This window comes from Cricetulus griseus, chromosome 9 (genome assembly GCF_003668045.3).
Source record: "Cricetulus griseus strain 17A/GY chromosome 9, alternate assembly CriGri-PICRH-1.0, whole genome shotgun sequence".
NCBI lineage: Eukaryota > Metazoa > Chordata > Mammalia > Rodentia > Cricetidae > Cricetulus > Cricetulus griseus.
The window spans coordinates 6567437-6587351 of NC_048602.1; the positions used below are offsets into that span (position 1 = coordinate 6567437).

General features: G+C 53.7%; 2 protein-coding genes across 5 annotated transcripts; one reads left to right on the forward strand and one right to left on the reverse strand.

The window, feature by feature from the left end:
- Positions 1 to 6994: 6994 nt before the first annotated feature.
- On the forward strand, positions 6995 to 8403 carry LOC113837215 (immortalization up-regulated protein-like). Its single transcript, XM_027430564.2, has 4 exons — positions 6995 to 7146; positions 7262 to 7338; positions 7976 to 8047; positions 8225 to 8403. Exons 1-4 carry the CDS (start codon positions 7125 to 7127, stop codon positions 8330 to 8332), a joined length of 279 nt encoding a protein of 92 aa, XP_027286365.1. The 5' UTR covers positions 6995 to 7124; the 3' UTR covers positions 8333 to 8403.
- Positions 8400 to 19092, reverse strand: LOC113837214 (protein YIF1B). 4 transcript variants are annotated; one of them, XM_027430562.2, is made up of 8 exons: positions 18957 to 19092; positions 12077 to 12315; positions 11884 to 11988; positions 11713 to 11791; positions 11546 to 11603; positions 10525 to 10680; positions 10356 to 10449; positions 8400 to 8683 (listed from the first exon to the last, which is right to left on the reverse strand). In XM_027430562.2, the coding sequence occupies exons 2-8, from the start codon at positions 12278 to 12280 to the stop codon at positions 8528 to 8530; spliced, it is 852 nt and encodes a 283-aa protein (XP_027286363.1). In that variant the 5' UTR covers positions 12281 to 12315; positions 18957 to 19092; the 3' UTR covers positions 8400 to 8527. The 4 variants fall into 4 exon arrangements, with proteins under 4 accessions (XP_027286363.1, XP_027286362.1, XP_027286361.1 ...); XM_027430561.2 differs by lacking the exon at positions 18957 to 19092 and adding an exon at positions 18713 to 18858; XM_027430560.2 differs by lacking the exon at positions 18957 to 19092 and adding an exon at positions 18704 to 18844.
- Between the last annotated feature and the right edge of the window lie 823 nt (positions 19093 to 19915).

Consider the following 19915-nt stretch of genomic DNA (forward strand, 5'->3'; position numbering starts at 1 on the left):
GCTCTTACTGAGCCATCTCTCCAGCTCCTTTTTTACACTTTGAAATTCCTAGCCACATTCCTGAATAATCACTGACTCACTGAGGAATAGAGTTTACCCCTTGGTACAGCTGTGGACGGTGTCTTAGTTTCTCTTGTTGTGAAGGGTTACCATGACCACGGCAACTCGTAGAAAGGAAAACATTGAATTGAGGTGATGACTTACAGTCCAGAGGTTGAGTCCGTTGTTGTCCTGGCAGTGTGCGGGCCGATGTTCTGCTGGAGGAGGAGCCCAGAGAGCTCTGCATTTTAAATCAGGCAGTAGGAAGAGAGGGACCTCAAAGGCCATCCCTAGTGACACTTCAGCAAGACCACGCCTACTCCAAAAAGACCATACCTCCTAATAGTGCCCCTCCCTATGAGCCTAAGGGGGCCGTTTTCATTCTCATGACCTTGGAGGGTGTGGGCCAGCTAGACTAAGATGCAGCCTGTCACAGCACTGGCTGATGGGGCCCCCAAGTGAGACCTGCCAGGCCCTGCCACCTTGCCTCCCTGTGGGCTTCCTTCCCCCCTGGACTCTCATGGAAACTCCATGTCCTCCACATAAGTCCTGAGGCATGATCCCTGGTAGACTGTTATCATCTCTTGGGTCACCCTTCTGAAAGTAAGCACTGTCCTTGCTTCTCCAGTATATGGCCACTCTAAGAGAGTCTGGCCTGGAGGTAGTGGTGCACCCCTGTAATCCTGGCACTCAGAAGCAGAGGGAGGAGGATAATGGGTTCGAGGCCAACCTGGGCTATACAGTGAGACCCTGTCTCAAAGATAGGAACATTTGGGCAGGAGAGATGGCTCTTGGACCTGCTTTCAATCTCCAACTACCACACGGTGGCTCTCAACCATCTGTTATTCCAGTTCCAGGAGATCCAAAAACATCACACACGCATGCACACACACCTCAGAGAGCCACATCAAGTTTATGAATGGCTCTGGAGCCAAATGTCCTATGTGTCTTCATGCCACTTCTATGTTTTTGGGGTTGGTGACCACAGAATGTCTGTTTATGGTAATAGAGGTTGTCATTTTGGCTCTTATAGTGATTGACAGTAACACTAAAGGTCACAGGTCAGTCAGGTCCACTGGATGATAGAGCCTGTAAAATGTGCTAATCCGCCAGACGGTGGTGGCGCACACCTTTAATCCCAGCACTCGGGAGGCAGAGGCAGAGGCAGGCGGATCTCTGTGAGTTCGAGACCAGCCTGGTCTACAAGAGCTAGTTCCAGCACAGCCTCCAAAGCCACAGACAAACCCTGTCTCGAAAAAACAAAAAAAAGAAAACAATGTGCTAATCCTTCTCAGGCCTAAGGCTCAGGATGGAGAGGTAGTGATGCCTCACTTTGCTGCCTGGGGTGAAACAAGGTGAAGGAGTGGCACCATGCCCTCTATTGGTCGGATTAATCAAAGTGTTAAGTGGAGCTGGGTGGTGGTGGTTGCACGCCTTTGGTCCCAGCACTCAGGAGGCAGAGGCAGGCGGATCCCTGAGTTCAAGGCCAGTCTAGACGGTCTACAAGAGCGAGCTTCAGGACAGGCTCCAAAGCTACAGAGAAACCAACCCTGTCTCGAAAAAACCAAAGTGTTGAGTGGAGCCACACACTCAGAAGCCCACATGGTTTAGGGCTGGAAACTGGACTGCCGGCAGAGTCCCTCCACATGGGCCTCTGCCCCTGCAGGTCTTGTGCTCACATCAAACCCCACAAGAGGCTCTGTGGTGAGCAACTGGCACTCGAAGAAGCTGTTTAAGCTCTTCTCTGGAATCCATGGCATACCCTGCTACCAGGAACCCAAGACCTTAGGGCTTCAAGGTGTAAGTGGTCAGGTCATTTCTTCCAAGTTGCATTTGCAGCTCCCATGTTTAGGGAGGAGGGGAGAGCTCTGATACAAAGCTGTCTGAAGGTTCTCTAAGCTCTGTAGCACCTCTTTGTTGATGCTAGGCAATTGGCAGACCATTGAGCTATACCCCTCAGCTATTTGTCCCTCTGTTGTCACAGCTCACTGAATGGTCATATACGCATTCTTCTGGGGTCCTGTTAAAGTCCTGGACTGACAACTGTGTGGAGCCCAGCTTGGCCCCTTACCGCATCCTCAGATTTGCTGATCAGTGTCCGAAGGACCACCGAAGCTTTGGTGGTGGTCACAGGCCAGGACAGTGCTGGTCTGATGGGAAGGAAGACGGTTGTGGTTGACTGGGGATAATGTTGTTTATAGGAGCAGGGCCTCTGTTCATGGAAACTCCGGGAAAGACTAAACCAAGCCAACTTTTCCAGTCAAACTTGTGACCTCAAGCATGTAGGAGGAACCCAGGCATATAGCAGTCCAGGAAATGCATATAACTGTCCCAACAGCTGGGTCCCTCGGCATCTTGGCTTCCCTGCCCACTGTAAGTGTGGACCAGAAACATTTTTATAAATTGAAGTAGCAAATCCCCAGTGAGCCCCCGAGGATACCTTTCTCCAGGTAAGAAGGGAGAGGAACCCATTGCTGCAGACCATTTGAAAAGCAAGCACCCTTTTCTGGAAGGGCAGAATGGCACTGTTTAACACCCTTGGCACCAAGGTTTTGGGGGCAGAAGTAGCAAAGCAAAGAAACAGACCTACACCCCCACCTGTGTGGTAGAGGAGTGCAGACCAGTGAGGCCGAGGGACCTGAGAGGAGACGTCCAACTCTCACTCACTCACTCTGGCTTCCCACCAACTTGGGCTTACACGTGAGAAAAGGGACACCAGCTCTTTAAGCGCTGGTAGCTGGTATCCTGGATCTCAGCGAATTCGAGACTACCTGAAGGGCAAGCACAGTGCCTGTGGGGTGAGGAGAAGGGGAAGGTGCAAATTAGAGCCAAAGCCATGTCCTCCCCTGCTTTCCAACTCTGAAACCAACATAGCAAGACAGTCGCTGTAGCTCCAGGGTACAGAAGCCTCTGCTGCTCCATGGTCTACTAAGCTTTGTGCACGGGCTTTGAGAAGCCCCACTCTAGCAGGGCCTGGTGGACAGGCTTATAAACCAAGCTACTGTGGAGGTCAGGGCAGAGGAGTAGGCTCAACACCAACACTGGCCCTCAGTGTGGAGGGGAGGGTTAAAGGTGCAGCTGACATTAATGAACACTGCGTGTTTAGGGCACGTAGATTCTGCAAAGCTATTTACATTAAGAGAGCTGGGTTTTTTGCTTTATTTTCTACTTTATTCTGTGGGACTGAGACAGAACCCAGGACCTTGTATTTGCTAGGCAAGTACTCTATGACTGAGCCACACTCCCATCCCCCTCATTGGATTCTGGGAAAAGTGCTCTACCACTGAGGTAAGGTCCATCCCTCTCTGTGTGTGTGTGCCCACTTGCACACTGGAGCACACAGAGGTCAGAAGACTACCTCAGATTCTGGTCCTTATTTTCTACCTCGAGACAAGATCTCTTTTATGTCTCTCAAGATTTTGTTATTTAGTTATGAGTATGTGTGTATCTGTGTGAGTGTAAGTGCCAGCAAAGGCCAGAAGACATCTAATTCCTGGAAACTGGAGTTATAAACGGTTGTGAAGCACCATGTGGGTGCTGGGAATTGAACCTGGGTCCTATGGAAGGGCAGTCGGTGTTTGTGCTCTTAACTGCTGAGCCTTCTCTCCAGTCCAGTCAAGGTCTTGTTTGCTCTGGGTGTGCAGGCCCAGTGGGCCCGTGGGCTTCTGGGTATATCTCTGCCTCCCGTCTCACCCCCAGGAACATCAAGGTTACAGACGTGTTCTACCTTGTCCAGTACTCGAACTCCCCAGGCTCGGGGATCTGAACTCAGTTGTATGACAGTCACTTTACCTACTGAGCTATGTCCCCAGTCCCAACTTACTTTGTTTCTTTGAGACGATGTCTTACTACGTATCCCTGGCTGGCCTCAAACTCACAGAGTGCTGGAATCAAAGGTGTGCACCACCACACAGGACTGGCTTATTGTCTTAAAAATAGACTTGTGTTTCTGTGTGAGTGTATGCCAGGTGTGTACCTGTGCCTGTGGAGGTCAGAAGCAGCAGTTGGGAGCCACCTGGTGTGGGTTCAGGCAAACTTGACCCAGGTCTTCTGCATAGCACATGGTCCTAACCACCGAACCATCTCTTTGTTTGTTTGTTTTAGAGACAAGATTTCTCCGAGTAGCCCTGGCTGTCTTGGAACTCACTCTGTAGACCAGACTGGTCTTGAGTTCAGAGATCCACCTGCCTCTGCCTCCCAAGTGCTGGGGTTAAAGGTGTGCGCCACCACTGCCCAGCTTATTTTTTTCATTTTTAGGTTTGTGTGTATGAGCGTTTTGATCATCCCTATACATGTGCCCCATAATTTCACAGGGAGTGTCACTATTAGGTGTGGCTTTGTTGGAGTGAATATGGTTTTGTGGAGGAAGTGTGTCACTGTGGGGGGTGGGCTTGGAGGTTTCCTAGGCTCAGGACACCACCCAGTGTCTCAGCTGACTTCCTGCTGCCTGTAAGATATAGGACTCTCGGCTACCTCTCGAATACCATGTCTGCCTGTATGCTACCAGGCTCCCCACTGTGATGAAAATGGACTAAACCTCTGAACTGTTAGCCAGCCAGCCCGATGAAATGTTTGTAAAAGTTGCCGTGGTCATGGTGTCTTCACAGCAACAGAAACCCTAAGATATGCACCATGTACATGCCCGGTGCCCATGGAGGTAAGAAAAAGGTACCAGAGCCCTTAGACGCAGTTTCAAAACACCATGTGAGTGCTAGGAATTGAACCTGGGTTTTCTCAAGATCAAGTGCTCTCAACCATTAAGGCATCTCTGCAGCCCCTCAACGTGGTGTTTTGAGACCGGGGTCTTACTGTGTAGCTTGGAGTGGCCTCTCACTAGTAACCCTCCACCTCTCCTTCCTTTCCAGGGCTTGAACGACAGGCCACTTGTCCCCCTTTACACCGGGGAAAAGAGGTCCAGAGTGCCATGCCTAGTGAGGGTAATTGAGGTGTGTGTGTCGGCACTCCCCAGTCAGAGGTAAACCTTGACAAGTCACCAGATGACAATACACACCACTCTGAGTCACTTGTCTGGGTGAGGAGCAAAGCAGACAGGGTCTCCACCCTCAGGCCTGGACAGACTTTCTCTCCTATCCTGCATGAGCTTCGGGCCCAACCATCACTGCTCACACCCCCACCCCACCCCCCTCACGATACAGACCAAAGGTGCTCACCCTCCCTTCCAACCGCTCCCCTCCTATCTTTCCATTCTGATGTCCTCAGACAGCATTCCTGCCTGCCTGAAGGCCTTTGAACCTCTGAACTCTTGTATGTATAACACCCTTCCTATCTTCATTTATTATCTTTCTCTCTCTCTCTCTCTCTCTCTCTCTCTCTCTCTCTCTCTCTCTCTAAGACAGGGTTTCTGTGTAGCCCTGGCTGTCCTGGAACTTGCTCTGTAGACCACTCTGGCCTCAAATTCAGAGAAACCCTGTCTCAAAAAAACCAAGGGGGAAAAAAAGTGTTTCAGATAATGGTAAGCACCAAGTGTGTGCTAGAACGACGGGCCTGCAGTAGCCAGGGCTGGCATTTCTGCAAACAGACATTTAAGCAGGCGTCTGGGGTGGCGCATAGCCACCTGTTCCCACCCAGAGGCTCTCTTCTGCAGTTATGAATGAGTAGGCGCTTTGTTTGTAACATTTTTCTATTATAATTATTTTATTGTTTTGTGTGTACCCGAGGAAGGCCAAAAACAGCTTGCAGGAGCCAGCTCTCTCCTCCACGTGGGCCTTGGGGACTGAACTCAGCTCACTGGCCTTGGCAGGTGTCTTTACCCAATGGGCCACCTCACCAGCCTCATTTTTTTTTAGGATAGAGCCCAGGCTGGCCCGAATTCAGGTATCTGCCTGCCTCTGCCTCTCAAGTGGTAGGATTAAATAAAGGTGTGTGCTACCAGGCCGGCACTCCATTATGCTATGTAGCCCAGGCTACAGCAGAACTTTAAATCCTCCTGAAAAGCAGAATTACAATCCTGCACCCAGGCTGGAACTAATGTTTGTGTCTGTAAAAGCTGTGGTACTGTTGAAGGTAATAGGACCTTGAGAGTGAAAGTCTTGAGTGGGATTAGAGCCTACACCCAGATATCTGAAAAACCAAGGTGGGGCTGAAGAGATGGCTCAGTGGTTAAGAGCACTGGGTGAAGCCGGGCGTTGGTGACGCATCCTTTTAATCCCAGCACTCGGGAGGCAGAGGCAGGTGGATCTCTCTGAGTTCCAGGCCAGCCTGGTCTCCAGAGAGTGCCAGGATAGGCTCCAAAGCTACACAGAGAAACCCTGTCTCGAAAAACCAAAAACCAACAACAAAAAAAGACTGGGCAGTAGTGGTGCGCCTTTAATCCCAGCAGGGAGGCAGAGGCAGGTGGATCTCTGTGAGATCGAGGCCAGCCTGGTTTATAAATCGAGTTCTAGGACAGCCAAGGCTGTTACAAAGAGAAACCCTGTCTCAATGAATAAAATAAGAAAGAAAGAAAGAAAGAAAGAAAGAAAGAAAGAAAGAAAGAAAGAAAGAAGCCAAGAGAACTTTTCAGGAAGCATTCTAGGGCTCTCTCGGCCTATGCCTGAATATCAAGTTCCCAGCCTGGACACCTGCGAGGTTTAAATTACTGCTTAAGCCACTTATCTGGTGTGCTTGTTTTTACAGCCCAAATTGAGGCACCTGTCTTTATCAAAACAAGGCAACACATTTCGCAAGCACTTCCTCTGCCAGGCCCCGAGTCTAACCATCTGCCTTGTCTTCCCCCATCACCCCTGGGTGCAACTTTGCTGAGGCCCCCTCCCACCTGCCACCATGCTGCTCTAGCGTGGGCTGCAAACCCCTCAGACACGTTGTTCAGTGTACGTGGAAGGCCTCTTTCAAAGCAAGCACCCCCGCCCGCGAAGGGGGTGATTCATGACCCCCGTTTCCCACAGGGGAAAGTCTGGGTGCGGCTGGGAGCGGCAGGGTAATGAGTCAGGGCCCAAGAGCTCAGGGGGCACAAAGGTCCGGAGGGCGGGGCTTCGCCGGATTCTTGAGGTGGGCAGGCCGTGCGGCCGCACCCCTGCCCCGGGCACTACCTAAGCCTCTGACCTCCGGAGTGACGGATCATCGCCATGGAGTTCGACCTGGCTGCAGGTAGGCTCCCAGGGACGGTGGGTCTGCTGGATTGGCGGTGAGGTGGGGCCGGACTGGAATCCAGGGGCTCCCACCGAAGGGACGGTCGCATCTAACCCCCCCCCCCTCTCTGCAGCCGTGGGCCCCGGCTCTAAGAAGCCAGAGGGAAACCCCAAGCACTGTCCTCCCAAAGCCCCGGGCCACAAGCCCAAGGTAAGTCACCCCACCTCCTGGCATCTTGTCCCCAGGGCCCAGGATGGGGACTGGCTGTGTCCCGGGCATCTGCGCCTTCCAGCCTGGGTGGGAAGCTGCACGAGCAGCAGGTCCAGCCTCACTGTCACCCCCCACCCCACCCCACCTCACCTCACCCCACCCCCAGCATGGCCCAGCCCTCACTGTCCCTCACCTCACCCCACCCCCAGCATGTCCAGCCTCACTGTCACCCACCCCACCCCACCCCCAGCATGGTCCAGCCCTCACTGTCACCCCCACCCACCCACCCACCCCCCAGCATGGCCCAGCCCTCACTGTCACCCCTCACCTCACCCCACCCCAGCATGGTCCAGCCCTCACTGTCACCCCCCACCCCACCCCCAGCATGGCCCCAGCCCTCACTGTCACCCCTACCCCACCTCACCCCCCCAGCATGGTCAGCCCTCACTGTCACCCCCCCCCACCCACCCCCCCAGCATGGTCCAGCCCTCACTGTCAACCTCACCCCCCAGCCCCATCCAGCACCACTGTCACCCCCCACCCACCCCAGCATGGCCCAGCCCTCACTGTCACCCCTACCCACCTCACCCCCCCAGCATGGCCCAGCCCTCACTGTCACCCCCCACCCCACCCCCAGCATGGAGCCAGCAGCTCCTCGGACTCCAGCAGCAGCAGCAGCAGCTCCAGCGACTCCGAGGCGGAGGGAAAGGTAAGGGGCCGACCCTCTCCCTGCACCCTCTCTCCCGCAGCACCCGGACTCGGGCCCGGATCAGGAGCGGATCCTGGGTGGGGCAGGTCCAGTTCCGCTGCCAACCCGGCCGCCTCTTCTCCCTCTCCCTGTCCCTGTCCCTGTCCCCCTGCCCCGCCCACCGTCCCGGACCCGCAGAAGCACGCGGCTGGCTGCAAGAAGCACGAAGGCGCCTCGGACAAGGCCAAGAAGCCCAAGGTGAAGAAGGAGAAGAAAAAGAAGCAGGAGAAGAAGCCCGCCCACTGACTCATTAAAAGCTGGCGGCCCGCCCCGCTCCCCGGCGCCCCCTGCCGGTCAGGAGCGGAGGCCGCGCTGAACCCGTCAGGTTTATTGTTGCGGTCGTGCAGGGGGCGACAAGAGCACCTTGGCTGGGGGGGGGGGACAACGGAGGGGGCCCGGGCCGGGCGAGATGAATGCGGCGCTGGAGGCCGGGCGGGCGGCTCACCGCACCAGGTGGAAGGTGAGCCAGTACATGAGGAGCGGCTGCGCGGCCGCCACCGCCATGGTCAGGTACATGCGCAGCTGGTTGCGCGCCCCGCGCACGGGCACCCCTTCGGCGGCCGCCTGCGCCAGGATCTTCAGCCGCAGCGTCCGGATCTGCGTGGCAAGGGGGCAGGATGGAGGGTCAGCGTGGGGTCCAGCGGCAAAGCATGTCATTCAGGGGAGGAGCTGCAGCTCCCGCCCTCCCGGGACAGTCTCCTCCCTCCCTCGTGCCACGCAGGTCCTCACCCCTCCTACCAGTCAGTCAGTGCCCTACCCAGCCCCAGAAGACACGTTTTCAAGACAAGCTAGAAGAGCTCTTTTCTTTCTCATGCTCGGGTGCATTGTCTTTTTTGAGAGGAGTACAGGGCAGGATCTTGATGGAGCCCTGGTTGGCCTGGAACCTTCTATGTAGACCAACTTGGCCTCAAACTTGCCTCAATCTCCTCAGTGCTGGAATTACAGCCCCAAGTCACACTCGTTTTTTGTTTTGTTTTGTTTTTTTAATATTCATGTATTTGTTTGGTGGGGTTTGAGCATTTGAGCTCTGGTATGGAAGTTAGCACAACTTGTAGGAGTCAGTTCTCTCCTTCCACTGTGGGTTCCAGGGACAGAGCCCAGGTGGTCAGGCAAGTGCCCTTGGCCTGCTTAGCCATCAGACAGGCCCCAGATGCTCAGAGATTTTTGGATGTGTGTGCCTGTGTGTACACACATACACACATACTTGCTAACTTTTGGGTGTCAACCTTTTTTCCCCCCAAGATAGGGTCTCTCACTAACCAGGCATTTCCCAAGTAGGCCAGCCTGGCAGATGAGTGAGCCGCAGGTACCCACCTTCTTCACATCCCAGCCCTGAAATTATAAGGGCAAACCTCCACTCGGGGCTTTCCCCCTCCTACAGTTTTTCTGAGACAGGGCTTCTCTGTGTAGCCCCGGCTGTCCTGGAACTAGCTCTGTAGACCAGGCTGGCCTCGAACTCAGAGATCCACCTGCCTCTGCTGGGATTAAAGTTTTTTTTTTTAATTTTATTTATTTATTATGTATACAGTGTTCTATCTGCATGTTTTGCCTGTACACCAGAAGAGAGCACCAGATGTCATTATAGATAGCTGTGAGCCACCATGTGGTTGCTGGGAATTGAACTCATGACCTCTGGAAGAGCTGCTAGTGCTCTTAACCTCTGAGCCATCTCTCCAGCCCTCCCCGACTTTTTTTAATGTGGAGTCTAGGGATTTAACTCAGGTCATCTTTACTGAGGGAGCCATCTCCCCAGCGGGTCAGAATTACCCGACAGTGTTTGCCCTCTGCTTCTCACGCATGCTGGGTCTAAATCCTCCTAAGACCCTGACGTGCAGTCATGAGACAACCCATTTTACAAAGAAGTAAACGATTCACTCTGAGTACAGCTTAGGGCCAACCTAAGGGTGGCAGTCCCCACTGCCCTTAATCAGGACTGGAAGGACTCAGTCTCCCTCCAGGGGCATGCTGGCAGAGAGCCCAGGATATGGGAACAGAAGTAAGGGCCAGTACCAAACCCAGAGCCTCTGTGCCAGGCAACCCTGGCCCCTGCTTCCTGACTGCTTCTTGCTCTTCCCAAAGGACTCACATAGGAGACTCCCTCCTCCAGGGGGGCTCTTAGCTCCCAGGTGTGGGCGCTCTAAGCACCCCCAGTTCAGCACTATGACTCTGCTTGCTCTAAGTTCTCTGTACTTGGATGCTCTGAAGACTTCCCCAGGTCTGTCCAGGAGGCCTGGGTCTCAGTCTTGCCCACCCCGAAAGCCCCACTCACCATGAACACAAAGATGGACACACAGCACCAGCCAAGCACCACGTAGTAGCCAATCTTTCCAAAGAGCAGACCCACGAGGACCCCACCAATCATCCTGAGAGTGGGGGGAGAAAGCGGTTTGAAGAAGAGGCCAAGGTCCGGGACCAGCAGGCAGGGTAGGGGCACTCACCCGACATATTTGTAGCCCAAGAAGGCCACCAGGTCAATGGTGGTGAGGTCAGTGTTGACAGTGACCAGGTAGAGACTGAGCAGGATGGCAACAACTTCCAGGGTCAGCCAGGCCAGTGCCGAGCTCGCCTGCAGGCCCAGGAGGTCTGGGGAGAACCTGCCAGAGTGACAACCACACTTGCTCTGTCATGGGGCTGGAGGCTTAGGCATCCCCTGAATCTCCCCTGGAGCAGCCTGTGTTGCGGGCCACTGGAGATGGAGCAGGGACCACCAACAAGGATCTGGCTCTGTCCCCAGACAGTGACACTCGGGTCAGGACTTGAATGAGGGACCCCTGAGCCCTGCGAGGGGTACCGGGAGGGTTCCTCCCTAAAGGAGGGACAGCTGAGCTGAAGCCTGAAGAGTCAGGAGCTGGTGGGGTAGGACCTCGGGCTCTGCCCTATCCCAGAGCCTTAGCAATGAACCCACTGGTGCCACCAAAGGGAAGGAACAGGCAGCCACGAGTGAGAGGTGGAGCCTGACAGCCTGGAGGTCAGGAAGTGACACAGGATGGGAACCACAGTGAGTGAGCAGGTGCTGGGAGCGTGGAGGGGAAGAGCCTGTTTCCTGAGTCAAGACACCAACTGGATATGCAAAGGCCGCGAGCCAGCAGGCAGCAGTTGCAGCCACAGTGGGGCAGAGTGAGCAAGGAGTGGGCTTGGTCTCTGAGCCACAGACAGCTGGACGGAATAGGGTGGGGGAGGCCAGGACCGCCTCTTAGACCACACGTTCCAGAGGCTACTAGAGCAAGAGTACAGGGGTGCTGGTGGGGAGCGGCTCATTTAGGGAGCTGTGAGTGCAAGGGCAGATTTGTGGGTGAGGAAAACGGGAAGGAAGCGTGGACTGAGAAGGTCACCCAGCACAAAAGGGTACAGTGGACTTCATGTGGGTGGGTGAAGAACGTCACTCACTGATGTGACAACTGTCTCAGCCAACTCTTGGCCTCACATTCCCACCCCATTTCCCTGCTCCGGCATCCTTACCTGTCCTGGGTCCCCAGTGCAAGGCCGGCCACCAGGATGTAGGTGATGAAAGCCATGGCTGTGGAAGGCAGACACAGACAATTGTCAGAAGAAGGAGACCCTTCTTAGCTATCAGACACCCAAACGTCTGCCCCAGACATGCCCAGGCAGTGGCGGGAGGGCGCAACCTGGAATGTAGAGGTCTGGAGCGTTGATGTCAAAGCGGGGGGCCACTGGGGTATCCTGCTGGTATTGTACCTCCCAGTCCTGTGGGGAGAATTGGGGGAGTGGCAGGAACCCAGAGTGAGGTCCCCCCCACCCTGCTTTCAGGCAGGTGCTAAGCAGCGGGTGGTGCTGACCTGGTGTAGGTAGGGAAAGACCAGCAGGCCCAGCTTCTTGCCCACGTACACGGTGTCCACAGCAAAGTAATACTTGAGCTTGGTGACAGGGATGAAGCGGTCAATCTGGGGAGGCAAAGCTCAAGCCTGAGGCCCTGTGGCCCTTGGCGGCCCCTGCCCACAGCCCACAGCCCAGCCAGGCCAGCCTACTCACGTTCTTGTCTACCAGCTCCTTGCCGTGAGCGGCCAGGCTGCTCCCATAGGCCATTGCCATGTTGGACATAGGGTCGGCCAGGAAGGCTGCCTCGTGTGAGGAGGAAGGGGAGGGGTAACCCAGGCCACCATGTGACGGCTGGCCTCCATAGCCCCGACTCGGGGCTGAACTTGTGTCATCGAAAAACTGGTGGGGATCAGCCATGCCTGGCTGGGACGCCGGGACCCTCCGCTTTGAGGCTGCAGAGGAAAACGGAGGGAGCTCATTACTTCGGCACGGGTTCTACTACCTGCTCCGGTGACAACTGGGGCAAGCATCACCAAAACAGCCCCGGCTGGGATGTCAGATGGGTTGCCATCCGAGCACCCCTCCATTCCTCTGTCTGTCCGTCATCTATCCATCCACTCACCTGCCATGGTCAATTCATCCACCCGTCACCCAGCACCTGCCTACCCACCATTCACCCTCAGTTTTCATCTGTCCAGACAAATGGTGGTGCCCATGACAGCTCCATGGTCCCGGTGCCTACTCTGTGTACAAAACCCTGTACCCCCATTGCAAACAGGGCCCCCCTGTCCCTACTCCTTCCATACATGACTTCCCTTAGTCTCCACTGCTGGGCGTCTCAGTGTTCCCTGACCTGGCTCAGGGCCTATGTTCTAGCCATGCCTCTGCCTGGAACATTCTCCCCTCACACTCCATGGCTCTCTCCTCTTTCCCCAAGGTCTCGCTGCATATATACACTGTACCTCTCTTGGCAGCACCCACCAATCCCTCCCCACTGACGTCGACAGCACCGAGCATCAACGGCAGAGGACCTCTTTCTTTTGTTCACTGTAAGGTTCCCGGGGCGGAAATAGCACCTACTTCACAGCTGACTGCCCCAGCTCCTACAGCAAGCCTAGACTGGCCACTTACCCTATGGGACACACATGCAAAACAGCGCCCAGCCAGCTACATGGCTAGTACAAAAGCCCGGCTCAGTGCACAGCAGAGCAGGTGTTCAGCTCAAGAGTGTCTAGTAAGTGCTATGATCATTTAACCTTGAGCGAGCACTGACCTGCACCACGTGTACAACACGATAGCTCATTCACTCACAGCCAGCCCGATTCTACTGGTGCTATTACCACGTTAAAATTAGTTTTAGTGAGGCAGAGTTGGGATTTAACAAGACATTTCCAATTAGGCTTAAGCACAAGGGTTAAGAGAGAGGCTCTCAGAAAGAGAAGACACACAGAGAGCATGGGTGTGGGCTTCTCTAAGAATCCCAGAAAGTAAGATACACCCAGGCAAGCAGGCAATGGGCTTCTCAAGGCAGCTTGCTATTATTCACATTTTTTAAAAAAAAATTATTTATTTAATATGTATACAGTGTTTTATCTGCATGTATGCCTGCAGGCCAGAAGAGGGCACCAGACCTTATTATAGATGATTGTGAGCTACCACATGGTTGCTGGGAATTGAACTCGGGACCCTCTGGAAGGGCAACCAGTGCTCTTAACCTCTGAGCCATCTCTCCAGCCCCCTTTGTCCGCATTTTATAGGAGAAAGAAAAGCTGAAATTTGAGGCTGGGAAGATGGCTCAGTGGTTAAGAGCCCTGGTTGTTCTTATAAAGGACCCGAGTTCAGCCGGGCATTGGTGGCGCACGCCTTTAATCCCAGCACTCGGGAGGCAGAGGCAGGCGGATCTCTGTGAGTTCGAGGCCAGCCTGGTCTCCAGAGCGAGTGCCAGAATAGGCTCCAAAGCTACACAGAGAAACCCTATCTCGAAAAACCAAAAAAAAAAAAAAAAAAAAGACCCGAGTTCAATTCCCAGCACCCACAACCACCTGTAAAGTTAACTCCAGGGAATCGAACCCTGCCCCAGCCTCCACAGGCACGTGTGCACGCACGCACCAACATAAAATTAAATAAAATCTTTAAGACAACAAAAAACAACCCCAAACCAAGGTAGATAAGGAATGGAATCCAAAGTTGACCTCTAGCATACACATACAAACTCAAACAAACACATACAAACACTCACAACCTTCTCCCCCGCCCCCCCCCCCAAAAAAAAACAACTGGTAGAGTGCTGACCCAAGCATATACAAGGTACAGGGTTACAAGATAGAGGGTTCAGTTTCCAGCATGGCATAAGACAAAAACAAAACCCCAAAATAATTTGTAAAAGTTCCATCTGACACCGGGCGTTGGTGGCACATGGCCTTTAATCCCAGCACTTGGGAGGCAGAGGCAGGCGGATCTCTGTGAGTTCGAGGCCAGCCTGGTCTCCAAAGCGAGTGCCAGAATAGGCTCCAAAACTACACAGAGAAACCCTGTCTCCAAAAAACCAAAAAAAAAAAAAAGTTCCATCTGACTTCAAGAGAGGGTGGTAAGCCATTGGAAGAGTAGTGGCTGCTGAGTGGGTCAGGCTAGAGACCAGGGTGGACATTGCTGGGGGTGGCAATATTGAAAGTGGCCATTTATGTACAGAGCCAGGGGGCAGGGCATGCTGAAAGGTGCTGAGCTGGGGTGTGGAGAGGAAGTGGGAGGAATCCCCTACCTTCCAAGACTGGTCTCAGCAGGGGTGGGAGGTGTTGTATGGGGAGATAGCCCCAGGGTCCCAGATCCCGACTGTTGAGCAAGCCACTGGGAACTGTGTACATAGGACTGCAACTTGGGGAGTAGCAATCAGTCCATGAGTGAACCTGCCTGTCAATTATCTCCTCTGTAGTCTATCAAGCTGACTGTTGTGATACCCTCATAAACTTCCAGCCCAGCTGGAAGGCTCACATCTACAATCCCAGCCCTCAGGAGGCTGAGGCGGGAGGATTATGTAAACATGTTTTGTTTTTAGAATTTACTTGTTTATATATGGGTATGAGTTTCCCCTGCTGTTGTGAGAGCCACCATGCGCGTGCTGGGAACAGAACCAGGTCCTGTACGAGCAACAAGTGCTCTTACCCGAGGAGCCCCCTCTCTAACTCCGTGTGTCCATGTCTGTGTGTGCACTCAGGGTGCATGCATGTGCAGAGGCCAGAGGTCAACACCAGCTGTCTTTCTCAATCTCTCACTGAGCCTGCAGCTCACCGGTCTGGCTATGCAGGCTGGACAACAAGCCCTAGGAATCCCGTCTTGGCCTCCGCAGGGCTGGGACCACAGCCTGGACTGCCATGCCCACCTATTTCCGTGGGTGCCAGGGATCCAAACTCAGGTCCTCGCTCTTGAGCAAGGTGCCCTTGATTGTGTCATTTACCCAGCCCTCCTCCACCGTTTTTTGAAACAGGGCCTTACTGTGTAGCTGGCCCAGGTTGGCCTTCTGCCTCAACCTTCCAGTATCTAGGACAATTGTCGTCTGTATACCTCAGGCTCACTCCTCCACTCCTATCTAAGCATTCGGTGCCGTCCACCCAGTTGGTGCCAACCCTGCTTCTAAGATACCACAAAACCCCCGATTCACCTCGCCCTCTCACCCAAGAAACATCTGGCTAGGACTTCTGTCATGAGGCCCTGCTGTAGACGCAGCAACAGACAGGACAAGCGATGCTCCTGCCTTCCTGGTCATTCTCCGGGCTGGGTCCTTTCCAGCTCTCAGAAATGGGTGACCCGATTTCCCACCCTGGCCCTCCTCTCTTCCCCTCACCGAGGGCACTTTCACTCACAATGAGCTCTCACAGCCACAGCGCCTTTGGCTCCATCTCCGGCTGCTCTGACACCTTCCGGGTCCAGCCTCAGGTCTTCCGCTTCCAAGAACTACTACTGGCTGCCTCTGGGCACTTTTCTGCCCACCTGGCCCTCTCTGACGTCCGGCCAACAGTCCCCTACTTCTCACCCCAGTGTCTCTTACCCCCCACTTTGTCACTATCATTGGGCCTCACTGGGTCCTGCCTACTTGCTTTTTCTTTTTTTCCCTCGTTTTTGAGTCAGGGCCTTGCTATGTAGCTCAGGCTGCCTTCACTCACTATTCTCTGGAGGGCGGGGAACACAGGTGTGCACCACTATACCAGGCTCCTTGCCTGCCCTTAGTGCCACCAAAGCGGTCTCTAGTAGGCGACCAGATGCTTCTTTTGAAGAACGGACTACTGAGAACCAGGGCCTTGTGCATGCTAAGCAGGGGTCCTACTACTTAGCTGCATCATCAGGCCCCTTTTTTACTTTTTATTGTTTTTGGTTTTTCCAGACAGGGTTTCTCTGTGTAACAGCTCTGGCTGTCCTGGAATTTGCTTTATAGACCAGGCTGACCTCGAACTCACAGAGATCCACCTGCCTCTGCCTCCTGAGTGCTGTGATCAAAAATGTGCACTACCATCGTCAGGCTTTTAAAGACAGGGTCTTGCTGGGTGTGATGGTGCATGTCTGTCTCAATAGAAACAAAACAAAACAACATCCGGGGGTTGGTGGTGCACATCTTTGATCTCCGGAGACAGAGGCAGGTGGATCTCTATGAGTTCTAGACCAGCCTGGTCTACAAGAGCTAGTTCCAGGACAGCCTCCAAAGCCACAGAGAAACCCTGTCTCAAAAAACCAATAAATAAATAAATAGAAACAACTGGGTCTAAAATCTCCAGGCTGACTTGGAACTAATTATGTAAGGCTGGCCTTGAATTTGAGGGGCCTCAGCCTCCCAAACAGCTGGGATTATAAACCTACACCACCAGTCCTTGCCCTGTGATACGCATATATCTGTCTTTTTGTTTTTTTAAGATCTCACTATGTAGTTCTTGCTGTCCTGGGAACTCACTGGTAATCCTCCTGCCTCTGCCTTACAAATGCTTGGATTATAGGCATGTGCCATGTCACCTGCATGAACTTTTTCATCTTCTGCCTAAGATCAAAGACCACTGTGCTAAGAATCACATTCAGACAGCCCGTGTGACCCATCCTCAACCCTGCCAGCCACTCTGGTCCTAGCCCTCAGGCCCCCTCTCAGGTCCCAACTTCGACAAAATCTCTGCTTTATCATGCAACTCAAACATCCTGGAACACCGTCCCTATGGGCACCTGCCAATGTCAGGGCTCTGCTCAATGTTCTCATCTCACTTGTTCTGTCTCACAACGCCCAGGGTCCTCTTTTCCCTCCTCCATATCTACTAAATAGTCTATTTTCTTGGCACAGGGCTCCCCTCCTTTCCTGCATGAATCCCCTAGATTTTTATCATTTAGGCATGCCCTCTTTAAGGAAGCAACAATACTACAAGCCCTAATAACTGAGTTCTGGCTGGATGTTGGTGGCGCACACCTTTAATCCCAGCACTCAGGAGGCAGAGGCAGGTGGATCTCTGTGAGTTCGAGACCAGCCTGGTCTACAGAGTGAGTTCCAGGACACGCTCCAAAACAATACAGAGAAACCCTGTCTCAAAAACAAAAGAAAAACAAAACAAAACAAAAATCCCCCAACAACTAAGTTCTATAACTGCATCCCACATTCCCATCTGTTCAGCACCCTTTTCAGAAAGAACTAATTCTTCTTAATTCTCCCACCGCTCCCCGTGTGTGTGTGTGTGTGTGTGTGTGTGTGTGTGTGTGTGTGTGTGTATGCATGTGTCAGAAAACAGCTTTTAGGAGTCAGTTCTCTCCTTCCACCATGGGACCCAGGTGATGATGGATCGATTGGTCTCAGGTAGTCACGCTTGGTGACAAGCGCCCTTCTTCCACCTCTTGGAATTCACTCCTGGCGTCCCCCAGTTTTTTTCCTTAAAGACAGTCACACCCCGTTGCCCAGGCAGGCCTTGAACCCATAATCTTCTTCCCTCCAACTCCCAAGTGCTGGGATTATAGGTGTGCACCAGGGCACCGCACTCCCTTTGCTCCAGACTGTCCCTGACCCCTGGCGGCTCCCTGAGACCAGGATCAAGTGCTAAGCTGGCCACTGCTGGATCCCCTGCAGCACACATCATGGGGCTGCCAAACAGTGATGCTAAGGAGTGAAGGGAGTAAACGGAGCCTCCTCAGGCCTTAGTCACTCTCTCTCTCTCTCTCTCTCTCTCTCTCTCTCTCTCTCTCTCTCTCTCTCTCTCTCTCTCTCTGCTACTCTTGCTGACTGACACATTTGCTTCCTTAAATATCCGTCCCCCTCCAGAAAGCAAGGACCAGGGCCTCGGTGGTTACTAGTGTGTGCCCAGATGCCAGTTCGGGTCCTGGCTGGCACGGGGTTCCCTGGAGCAGGATCTGTTAGAGGAATAAATGAAACGCACAGGAGGAACTCAAAGAGGAAATCAAACTCGCTGCCGGGGAAAGGCGGCTAAGGGGACGCTAAGCGCTGGTTCCGGTGGTAAATGGGGTGTAAATGTGGCCCTGCGCGCACTCGGGGTGCCCGGGCGGTGACAGCTCGTGGGCACCGGGGGAGGGGGGCCTGAGAAGTGGGGCGCACAGGCGGACGAGCGGCCGACTGCAAACGGATCCGAGCCGCGTTTCTCCGGACATGGCACCAAATCCCACCTCAACTGGCTTTCTTGTAGAGGGATTTGCTGAGGAGCCTGCCGGATGCGCCGCCCCGCCCCGCACCTGGCATCCCTGCGCCCTGCACACCTAGAAACACCAGGTCCGGGAGCTGCTGACCTCCGTCCGACCTGGAGCGACCTCGCCAACCGCCACGACGGCCCCGCCACACCCTCTCCCGCCCGATCTCCTCCGCCAGCCACGTACGCCACTTACGCAGCCGGGGCGTCCCCGCCGGCGCCGCCAAACCTGCCGCGTGCATGCTTCGACGCCACCGCCGCGAACCCACAGCGGCGGTTCGCGATGGGCCGGCCCGGCTCCCGTAGCCACGCCCCAGCGGCGCAGAAAGAGCCAATAGGCCTCACGACGGCGCGAGAGAGCCACGCCCTCTAAGGGGGGAGAGGCTTACGTAAGAGGCGGGAAGTGGAGCTCAAGACGTAAGGGGCGAGGCCCGCTGTACCTGAGGGGCAGCGGGGCGGAACCCGGAACGAGGGTAGGAGTACGAGGCTTCAGGCCGGAAGGAGAACGTGCCGGATCCTGGGCGCAGAGGTCGACGGGAAATGTAGTTGTTTTTTTTTTTACAGGCTGGCACTGGATTTGGTTCGCTGAGCGCTCAGAGCAGCTGAAGAAGGGTGAAGCGACACGCCTTCCTTTTCTATTTAGGGTGAGAAACGAAGCTTAGCGTACTGAGTTACTTCTGTATTCCCAGTATTGAGGAAGCTGAAGAAAGAGTCGTGAGTTCATGGCACTGGAGAGATGGCCCAAAGGTTAAGAGTACTGGCTGCTCTTCCAGAGGACCTGGGTTCAATTCCCAGCAACCACATGGCAGCTCGCAACTGTCTGTAACTCCAGATCTGACACCTTTACAACCAATGCATATAAAATAAAGTTAAATAAATTATTTAAAAAATAGCGGTGAGTTCAAAGCCTGTCTGAGCTTTGAACATAGTGATAGTTAAAAAAAAAAAAAAAAGATAGGGGCGGTAATGGCTCACACCTTTAATCCAGAGTCAGAGGCGAGCGGATTTCCGAGAGTTCGAGACAAGCCTGGTTTACAGAGCGAGTTCCAGTGAAACCGTGTCTCAAAAAACCAAAAGTGAATGAATGAATGTATAAATAACTAAATAAGACTGAAAAAGAGACACTGGAGTCACGTTAGGTCAAAAGAGCTGGTATCTTTCTTCATAGACATCTTTAGGCATTTTCCCAAAAACTGATGAAGAAAAAAATGTTCTCACATGGTGTTTTTTCCTTCAAAATTTTTGTCCACCAAAAACAACGCACACAACCCCCAGCCTTTGAATGTATACAATTATTATATGTATTATTATGTAGCCCCTTCTAACACAGAGCCCTGAAAACGAACTTCCTTCTCTGTGTCCCTGGGTGTCCTGTTTCCTCCAAGACGCGCCCCACCTC

Excerpts from the sequence above, each read along its gene's own strand:
- LOC113837215 (XM_027430564.2), top strand. The coding sequence starts at position 7,125 with ATGGAGTTCGACCTGGCTGCAG. Across the intron at positions 7,339-7,975 it reads CCCCGGGCCACAAGCCCAAG|CATGGAGCCAGCAGCTCCTC; the intron begins GTAAGTCACCCC and ends CCCCACCCCCAG. Across the intron at positions 8,048-8,224 it reads ACTCCGAGGCGGAGGGAAAG|AAGCACGCGGCTGGCTGCAA; the intron begins GTAAGGGGCCGA and ends CCGGACCCGCAG.
- LOC113837214 (XM_027430560.2), bottom strand. The coding sequence starts at position 18,758 with ATGCACGCGGCAGGTTTGGCGGCGCCGGCGGGGACGCCCCGGCTGCGT. Across the intron at positions 11,989-12,076 it reads AGGAGCTGGTAGACAAGAAC|ATTGACCGCTTCATCCCTGT; the intron begins GTGAGTAGGCTG and ends TTGCCTCCCCAG. Across the intron at positions 11,792-11,883 it reads TCTTTCCCTACCTACACCAG|GACTGGGAGGTACAATACCA; the intron begins GTCAGCACCACC and ends TTCTCCCCACAG.